We start from the raw sequence: 9,963 nt of genomic DNA, 5'->3' as shown, positions 1-9,963 counted from the left end.
CTCCCCGCCCCCACCCGCGGCCCCGCGCCCCCACCCGCGGCCCTGCCCCTCCCCCACGTCCACTCCACTGCCCTCCCCGCCCCGGCCGCGCTGGTCTGGTGGCCGTTGGGCTCTGGCGACGACCCGGCGGCGGCGGCTCGGGCGCAGACCCCGCGGGGGCCGCCACTTCCTTCCGCGGTCGCGCCTGGTGTCGGTGGCCGCGGGGGCGGCGGGGCCTCACCGAGATAGATGTCTCCGAAGGAGCCGCTGCCGATCTTGCGGCCCAGCCGGTACCTGTTCCCGACTCTCAGCTCCATGGCGGCGGCGGTCCGGTTCGCTCCTGTCCTGCCGGCCGCTTCCTGGGTCTGAGCTCCGGGAGGCGGCGCCGCTGCTGCCGCTACTGCGGGTCCGGCTGCCGGCTCCGCCCCCCTCACGGCCCCGCTTTCACCATCGCCTTCCCGTTGCCCCGCCGCTCCCAGCGCTTCAATACGGGGCGGATGGGACAGTCCAAGCGCCGCCGCCGCTGCTCCGGCCCCTGCCTGCCCCGCTTGCCCTCTCCCTGCCGCGGATGGACTCGGATCTTCCGGGCCTAAATCCCCCTTCAGCTGCCTAAAGGAGCCGCCGCCATGGCGCTGTGACGTCACTTCCCCTAGCAACCCCCTCCGGCGGGGCGGGGCCGCAGTGCTCGGGGGCGGGGCCGGGCCCTCGGGGGCGGGGCCGCAGTGCTCGGGGGGCGGGGCGAGCGCTCCCAGCCTCCTCCCGACCCTGAACCGTCTCACGGGGCCCCAGCCCCTCTGCCCGCCCGTTACCCCGGGACCTCGGGCCGCCAGCCCCTTGCACGTGCAGGCTCCCACCGCTCTCGCTGGGGCTTTTCGTGTGTCCCCCGAGATTTCGGAGAGCCAGGTGAGTTCCTGGCGACGGGCGGTGCCCTTGGCAGGAGGGAACAGGTAGCTGAGGCCCGGCCCAGGGGACACAGGTGAGACCTTCTCACTGGGCTGCCAGTTCCCGGGCGGGCGTGGGGCATCCCAGGACGTCAGCGTCTGCGGCTTTGCCTCCTGACACCTGAGGCCAGAGACAGAGAGGCTGGCACCCTGGGAGGTCCTGATGCCCGGCCTGAAGTTTGAGGGCGAGGCCACCACCTTTCACAAAATGAGGCCAGACCACCTGCCTCCCTGCAGTCCCTGCTGCCTGGAGACCAAATCAACATTCTTATCTATGTTGGATCTGAATATTCCTCCTTGCAAAAGAAAACAAGGATGTGCACGTTCAGGCTGATGGTCAGCTTCAAAGGTTGGTCCTTTGATTCCCATCACTGGGAAGAAAGCCCTCCAGAGAAGCCCCCCAGGCTGCGGTGCATGGGGACCATGAAGAACCAGTCCCCGTGGTCCCATTTCCACCTGTCTCGACCTGTCCCATCCTTGCTGAAACTCAAGAAGGTGATACAGGTGAATGCGGGCATTAGCATTCCAGGGCTCTGGTGTGGGCACCACGGCCTAAGTGAGACAGAAGCCTCAGCCAGCATCTGGGTCACTGCAGAAGAGGAAAGCAGCCCCCGAAGGGCCTGGCAGTGGCACCCACCAGTCTCCATCCCCGTCTTTCCTCTCCACCTCTCAGCTCCCGTGGTGCAGTTGGAGGTCAGGTCGGGGAGGCAGGTGTCCATTCCTGAAGTTACAGAGCAGGGCCTGGGACAGGATGATGCAGTCAGCCAGACACCATCGGTCACTAACGAGGGACAGGCAGTCGGAGCCGCCCAGGTTCTGAGTTACAGAAGCAGGCGGGGGGTGGGGGTGCGCCAGACTGGTAAAAATGACCTTGTTGGCAGAATCACTCACGGTTTTTCTGTTGATGAACAGAGCCCAGCTCACCCGCAGGTGACTGTGGTCCTTGAGATCCTTCCTCCTGGGGAGTCCTGCCCTGGCTGACCAGGGGCACCTGCCCACCTGTCAGCTGCTCCTCCCCTCGGCTGGTCGCCCTGGGTTCTGATGGCCCCAACATTTGTAGCTCTTCTCATCCATGGTGCCCCAAGCTTCATGCAGCTGCAGCAGGTACTGTGCCCATCTGCCTGGCTTTTGTGTGTTTGTGTCTTGACTCTAAAAGCTGTGCACATGGACAGGGCTGTGGTGTGGTGGGGATGGTAGCCCTGGGAATGTAGGGCTGGGTGAGCTGAGGCAGGCTGATCACTGTGGCTCCCCCACCACCAGCCCCAGCCCCAACAAACTGACAAAGGAAGAGGACAGTGGTGCCCTGGAGCCCCTGAGACAGAGAGAGGAGGACGAAGCAGGTGTGGAGCCCAGCGAATGACACCACCCCTTCCAAGAAGACACAGACAGGACATCCTGCAGCCAGAGCCCAGGTTCTGAGCTAGAAAACTCAGCAGGGGCTGAAGCCAAGGACAGTCATTGCTGAGGAGCAGCCTGCGTCACAGAGGAGACGCTTGCACGGATGCAGTGACCAGGGAGGGATGCGGGCTGGTGACCTCGGGGAACAGGCGTGTGAGGCGAAGTCTCCAGGCGTGCTCTGAGGGGTGGTTTGATGATACTAGGACATCTCTCAGAGTAGAAGGACGTCCTGACCTGCAGACTGGGAGGCCCCCTGAGCTCCCGGCAGGACATATGAGGGAAGGCCCACACCCTGGCCCCTCCTGATATGTGGGTAACACCCACCATGGGCACCGAGGAAGGAGAACTATCCAGACCCCAGGCACAACAGTGCCTGAAGAATATCTTAGTTTATAGTGTTATTGCTCAGCTGTTTCCTTTATATAATCCTGCATATATCATCACATATTAGTTTATAGAATTAGTGCCTGAAGTATAACTTACTGCTTACGTGTACCTAGCTTATATAATCATACCTAATACTTACATCTAGCATACTTAGTTCTGTATAATCTTTCTATATAATCATCTAGGTATTGTAGTTGGAGCTGTACGGACACATTCAGTGCTGATTTATAGAATCCTTCCATAGAACCATGTAGTAGTCTGTAGAAGGAGGAATGCCCAGAGCAGTCACAGAACAGAAGCAGCACATGGGAAAACAGCCAGACCAGGACGAGAACCAGAGACCCCGGCGGTGGCGTCCCTGCCTGAAAGGGCATACGCCGTATGGCAGGCTTGGAACAGGAGCTTCTCCTCCTGATAGAGGAGCTGTAGCACCTCGCATCCAGTTCCTGTGGAAAGTCGGCCTCAGGCCTGAGATCCTGGAAATAACCGAGGGAGAGGAACCCCTCTGGTGTGACCAGTCACGGTGGCTGTGCACCCTGTCAGTCTTTTCTCACTTCTGTGCTAGAGTCAAATCATCCTCCCATAAATATCTTAGAGAAGAACACAAGTCTGTCAGCTCCCACTGCATTGGCTTACAGTGTCCTTCTATTAGAAATCCTTTGAAGTCTCCAGCCCCCAGATAAGAAGTGTTGCACGCGACACCTGTTGCACACAGCCCATCTCCTTGCCTCGGTGACCTAATGGGGGTGGTACACGACCCTCTACTACTGCACACGGCACAGCCCCCTACTGCACACAGCCCACCTGTCTGCCTAGGTGACGTAATGGGGTGGCACCCTCACTTGTGACTCACGTGATTACATATGCCCTATTACTAAGCCTATAGATGATGACCTCACGCACAACCCTGCCCCCTGCTTGTACCTAATAAATACAGATGCTCTGGGGCATTTGGGGGCTGCTGCTGAGCTCCACTCACAGGTGGTGTGGCCCCCCCAAGTCCAGATGCTCTTCACCAGTTTTTCAGTGTCCTGTCTCTTTACCTCTTGGATCTTGCACCTCAGCACAGCATAAGGGACACCCCGCGACCCTGTGGGGCCTCGACGGCCCTATACTGACAGAACTCCAACACCACAGTGTCTTAGCTCATTTAGTGTTGCTATCATGAAATACCTGAGGCTGGGCAATTTGCCAAGAATCATGATGTAGTTTGTGTATGTGTCCCCTCTATACCCCATGTTGAATTGTAAACCCCAAGGTTGGAGGTGGGGTGAGGGGTGACTGGATCATGGGGGTGGATTTCCCATGAATGCTGAGCACCACCCCTTGGTGCTGTCCTTGAGATAGTTCTCCCAGGGTCTGGTGTGGGGCGTCTCTCTCTCTCTCGCTCTCTCTTGCTCCTGCTCTGCCCACATAATGTACCAGCTCCCCCATTGCCTTCTGCCATGATCGGAAGCTTCTGGAGGCCTCCCGAGAAGCCGGGCAGATGCCAGAACCATGCTTCCTGTAAAGCCTGCAGAACCATAAGCCAAGTAAACCTCTTTTTCTAACTTATTTATTTATTTTGACACAGGGTTTCCGCTCTGTCACCCAGGCTGGAGTGCAGTGGTGTGATCTCGGCTCACTGTGACCTCTGCCTCCTGGGCTCAGGTGATCCTCCCACCTCACCCTCTAAGTAGCTGGGACTACAGGTGTGTGCCACCACGATGGGCTAATTTTTTTGTATTTTTTGTAGAGATAGGGCCTCACTATGTTGCCCTGACTAGTTTCAAACTCCTGAGCTCAAGGGATTCATCCGTCTTGGCCTCCCGAAGTTCTGGAATCACAGGTGTGAGCCACCGTGCCCGACCCTCTTTGCTTTTAAGATGGCCCAGTCCTTGCCCTTTACCCTGGCTGGCAGCGTGGAGGCGCATGATGCCTGGCGTTGCTGTAAAAGACATGAACCGGCAGGAGTTCATCACAGCTCTGGCAGCCCTTCTCAAAAGGTCCAGGAAGCTGAAAGTCCCTGAATGGGTGGACACCGACCGTCAAGCTAGCCAAGCACAGAGAGCTTGCTCCCTGGATAAGAACTGGTTCTACACGCGAGCTGCTTCCACAGCACGGCACCTGTACCTCCGGGTGGTGCTGGGGTTGGCCCCATGACCACGATCTATGGGGGATGTCAGAGAAATGGCGTCATGCCCAGCCACTTCAGCAGAGGCTGCAAGAGTCTGGCCCACCGGGTCCTCCAAGCCCTGGAGGGGCTGAAAATGGTGGAAAAGGACCAAGATGGGGGCCGCAAACTAACACCTCAGGGACAGAGAGATCTGGATGGAATCGCCGGACAGGTGGCAGCTGCCAACAAGAAGCATTAGAACCATGCTGGGTTAATAAATTGCCTCGTTTGTAAAAATAAATAAAATTGCTCAGTCCTAAGTGTTTTTTTTATAGCAATGCAACCATGGCCAAACACAGCTCACGATGCTGAGATCTCAAAAGTCACAATCGGGCACCTGCCTCTGGTGAGACCCTTGGGGGCTTCCGCACACGGCAGAAGGTGAAGGGGAGCCAGCGTGTGTGGAGACCGTGTTGGAGAGGAAGCCGGAGGGGCACGGAAGTGCGGAAATGCAGGCCTTGTTTCCTTTAGCACAGAGTCTCGATCCGTGGCCTGATCTTGGCTCACTGCAACCTCCACCTCCCTGGTTCAAGTGATTCTCCTGCCTCAGCCTCCTGTGTAGCTGGGATTACAGGTGCACACCACCCCCCCCCAGCTAATTTTTGTATTTTTAGTAGAGGGGGGTTTTCACCATGTTGGTCAAGCTGGTCTCAAACTCCTGACCTTGTGATCCACCCGCCTCGGCCTCCTAAAGTGCTGGGAATACAGGCATGAGCCACTACGTCTGGCCATGCAGGCCTTTTTAAAAGCAGCTCTTGCTGGAACTAGTAAGAGTGAAAACACGGGCCGGGCGCAGTGGCTCACGCCTGTAATCCCAGCACTTTGGGAAGCCGAGGTGGGTGGATCACGAGGTTAAGAGATCGAGACCATCCTGGGCAACATGGTGAAACCCCGTCTCTACTAAAACTACAAAAAATTAGCTGGGCATGGTGGCGCGTGCCTGTAATCCCAGCTACTCAGGAGGCTGAGGCAGGAGAATCGCTTGAACTCAGGAGGCGGGGGTTGCAGTGAGCCCAGACTGTGTCACTCACTCCAGCCCAGGCAACAAGAGCAAGACTCCATCTCAACAACATCAAAACCCCCCAAAAACCAAAGGGAAAGAATCGGACCATCATGGGGCTCCGCTGTCACCTGCCTGCATCCTCCCAAAAGCTTGTGTTAGAAACTGACCTCCGTAGTGCAATGGGGTAGGGATTGGGGGAGCTTTAGGGAGAGGTTCCGATTGTGAGGCCCTGCCCTAGTGAATGGCTCAGTCCCTTGTGAAAGGGCTTGATGAAGGGGGTTTGATCCCTTTTCCCCTTTGTCTCTCTGCTGTGTGAGGGTACCACGTTCCTCCCCTCTGGAGGATGCAGTAACAAGCTGTCGGGAGGAGACACCAGGCCCTGACCAGACACTGAACCTGCCACCGCCTTGATCTCGGACTTCCCAGCCCCCAGAACTGTGAGAAATAAATTTATTCTTTACAAATACCTAGTCCACGACGTTCTGTTGCAGCAGCATCAACAGACTGAGATAGGCGGCTTATACACAGCTGGAAGCCTGCAGAAACATCTTCAGACAGCTGAGATGGCTCCCAGGACTCCTCTGCCTGGCACAGACACCCTCTGCCTGGGAGGGCGAGGAAGGGCATCTGGGGGTGTAGGAGGATTCAGAGTCTGACACCCTGGGCCCAGCCAGGAGCCAGGAAGGCCTCCTAGTGAACAGCGAATGAGACAGAACCCCGAACTCAGACAGGGAGGTGAAGGGGAGGGGCGCCAGGTCGAGCAGCACCCTCTGTGTGTGAGCTGGTGTGTGCGCACACCTGCGTGCACAAGTGTGTATGGTGTGTGTGTGGACGCCATGTTCGGAATGGACATGCACGTGTCTGCATGTGCTCGCACAAGTGTAAGCGGCATGTGTGTATGTGCATTCATGCACATGCACCACACTGGTGCACACATCGTGTAACGTATGTTCACCTGTGTGCACACACATATATGTGTATGTGTGTGTGTGCACCTGCATGCTTGCTAAAATATGGTGGAGAGTAAATGATGATCAGCTCTCTGGAACTGGGGAAAGTGTTAGACAGATTTTCGACATAGGAAGTGCTGCTGAAGGAACTCATCCATGGGCTGGCACTAAAACCTGGAAGCTGGGGGCAGGGAGCAGTGGCGAGTGAAATCTCAAAGCTCTCATCAGAAGTGGGGAAGGCTGGATACAATGGCTCAGGCCTGTAATCCCAGCACTTTGGAAGGCAAAGGCAGGAGTTTGAGACCAGCCTGGGCAACATAGCAAGACCTTGTCTCAAAAAAAATTTTTTTTTTTTTACGAGAAACTACACAGATGGCAAAACTTTAGAAAAAAGAGAGATGTGGCAAGAGGGGAGAAACAGAGATCAATGTCTTTTACAGATTTCATCTTGGGGTGGAGAGGTAAGGAGTAGAGCCACTTGGTGGGGAAACGTTGTTTGTGAACGACTTTGGAACAAAGACCACCTGACAGGCTCAATTAAGGAATGAAAAGGCTCAGGGACTTCCCAGGGAGCCAGGTGGACACTAGGGCAGGAGGAGGGCAGTAGGAACTCGATCAAACCTGCAAGCACAGAAGGAGAGTTTAGCAGGAACAGGCCCAGGCCCAGGCCAGGCCAGGAAGCAGCTGCGCTGTCCCCCGCACAACACCGTGGTGCTCAAACAGCCTGGGGAGCCCCTCCCGAGGCAGCCACAGGTTCCTGGTCACTTCAGTTACTAAAATTCATGTCCTGTTGGGGTAATTAAGGCCCACTTTTGGTATTTCAGCCCCAGCCTCCCACCTGGCCCAGACGGCTGAGGGCTCAGAAGAGGAAGGGGTGGAGGGCTCAGAAGAGGAAGGGGTGGAGGGCACAGACAGCCCCTGACCTTCTACACCTGCAGCCCATGGTCCAGGCTACGGGAAGAATGAGGGATCAGGCTGATGTCCAGATGACTGGCACCCGACACCCAGCCTTCCACGTGCTCCACGTGCTTTCCCACGGGGCCCCGCTGTACCCACCCCTGCTTGGTGTCTGAGCCACGTGCTGTCTAGCTGACTTCCGTGGGACTAGCTCCCGGTTTCTGCTTCCGAGCCCTGCAGTATGTGAAGGCTTCTTGCTGCCCGCCTGAGCAAGACACCCCTGGACCCACAGCCCAGCACCTTCCAGGCGTCCACATTCAAGCGCTGGCTACTAGAGGAGCAAACAGCCCTTGGCTGATGAAAACCAACCTTGACTTTGTCACAGGCCACCTGGAAACCATCAGGTCAGTTGTCCCAAAGGCCAAAGTCCAGCTCCTGGGGTAATGAGGCCTGAGGGCCCTCCAGGTCCTACAGCAGGAGGTCACCTTTCAGCACCGCCACAAACTGGGGCTCGACCCGGCTCTGAAGCTCCTGCTGCCGGGTCTGACACTCATTTACACAGTCATGTGATGTGAGAGCTCTCCAGAACCTTCTGTGGCTGCCCATTGCTGTGAGCAAGAAGTTGAGCCTCCTCGTCTGGTCCTCAGAGCTCCCTCCCCTGTCCCTGAAAAGCACTCTCACTCCCTTCCAGGCCACTGTCCCCATCGCAGCCAGAGAGGTGTTTCAGAGTTCAAATCCTGCCCAGGCACCATCCTGCCTAAAGGCAGCCATGAATCTGCATCTATGTGCTTTGCCTACGGGAGTGTAAAATGGCACTTCCTCAAAAGGTTAAACATAGACTTACCACATACCCAGCAATTCCACGCCCAGGCTCCACCCCAAGAGAACTGAAAACATCTATCCACACAGAAACTCATACACAAATATTCACAGTTGCGCTATTCATAGTAATCAAAAATGGGAACAACCAAAATGCCCAAAACTGATGAACAGATGAACAAATTGTGCTATATTCACATAATGAAATATTATGCAGTCATAAAAAAGAATGACACCGGGCGTGGTGGCTCACACCTGTCATCCCAGCACTTTGGGAGACTGAGGCAGGTGGATCACCTGAGGTCAGGACTTCAAGACCAGCCTGGCCAACATGGTGAAACCCTGTCTCTACTAAGAATACAACAATTAGGCTGGGACATGGTGGCACACGCCTGTGGTCCCAGCTACATGGGAGGCTGAGGCAGGAGAATTGCTTGAACCTGGGAGGCGGAGGTTATAGTGAGCCAAGATGGCACCACTGCACTCCAGCCTGGGCAACAGAGCAAGACTCCCATCAAAAAAAAGAATGAAGGGAGTCCCAGCCAGCCACTAGGGAGGCTGAGGCAGGAGGATCGTTTGAGCCTCGGAGGTCAAGGCTTCAGTGAACCATGATCACACCACTGCACTCCAGCCTGGGTGACAGAGCCAGATCCTGTCTCAAAAAAGTAATTAAAAAAAAAAAGGTTGGGTGTGGTGGCTCATGCCTGTAATTCCACCACTTTGGGAGGCTGAGGCAGATCACTTGAGCTCAGGAGTTCGAGACCAGCCCGGGCAGCATGACGAATCCCCATTTCTACAAAAAATACAATTAGCCAGGCATTGTGGTGCGTACCTGCAGTCCCAGCCACTTGAGAGGTTGAGGCAGGAGGATTGCTTGAGCCCAGGAGGTCAAGGCTTCAGTGGCCGTGATCCTATCACTGCACTCCAGCCTGGAGAGACAATGTTTAAAAAACAACAAAACAAACAGACAACAACAACAAAAACCAAATGAAGGCTAGGTGCAGTGGCTCACGCCTGCACTCCCAGCACTTTGGGAGGCTGAGGTGGGTAAATCACTCAAGGTCAGGAGTTCGAGACCATCCTGGCCAACATGGTGAAACCCTGTCTCCACTAAAATTACAAAAATTAGCCAGGCATGGTGGCACGTGCCTGTAATCCCAGCTACTCAGGAGGCTGAGGCAGGAGAATCGCTTGAACCTGGGAGTGAAGGTTGCAGTCAGCCGAGATCGCACCACTGCACTCCAGCCTGGGCAACAGAGTGAAACTCTGAAAGAAAAACAATGAAGCACTAAGGCGTGCTGTTACAAAACAGATGAAACTTGAAAACACCTGATACTCAGCAGCAGAAACAAGTCTTCAAAGACCACGTACTGTATGATTCATTTACATGGGGAATGTCCAAAATAGGCAGATTCATAGACAGAGCCGGTGGAA

General features: G+C 55.7%; 1 protein-coding gene and 1 pseudogene across 4 annotated transcripts in view; one reads left to right on the top strand and one right to left on the bottom strand.

Moving 5' to 3' along the window:
• Nucleotides 1-9,384, bottom strand: part of CSNK1D (casein kinase 1 delta) — a 40,793-nt gene extending 31,409 nt beyond the window's left edge. For 3 of the 4 annotated variants that reach the window (XM_017524748.2, XM_017524750.2, XM_017524749.2), the window contains exon 1: nucleotides 221-653. In XM_017524748.2, coding sequence (XP_017380237.1) covers nucleotides 221-296 — 76 coding nt within the window. In that variant the 5' untranslated portion in view covers nucleotides 297-653. Of the gene's footprint in view, nucleotides 1-220; nucleotides 654-9,361 lie in introns of those variants that run through there. The other variant, XM_037737151.1, reaches the window with a different exon arrangement.
• LOC108301623 lies at nucleotides 4,502-5,367 on the top strand (annotated as a pseudogene).
• Nucleotides 9,385-9,963: the final 579 nt, after the last annotated feature.

The sequence above is a fragment of the Cebus imitator genome, unplaced genomic scaffold, assembly GCF_001604975.1.
Source record: "Cebus imitator isolate Cc_AM_T3 unplaced genomic scaffold, Cebus_imitator-1.0 Scaffold36, whole genome shotgun sequence".
Classification (NCBI taxonomy): Eukaryota; Metazoa; Chordata; class Mammalia; order Primates; family Cebidae; genus Cebus; species Cebus imitator.
Note: the sequence above shows the minus strand (reverse complement) of the source record. Positions and strands in the feature narration are given on the sequence as shown.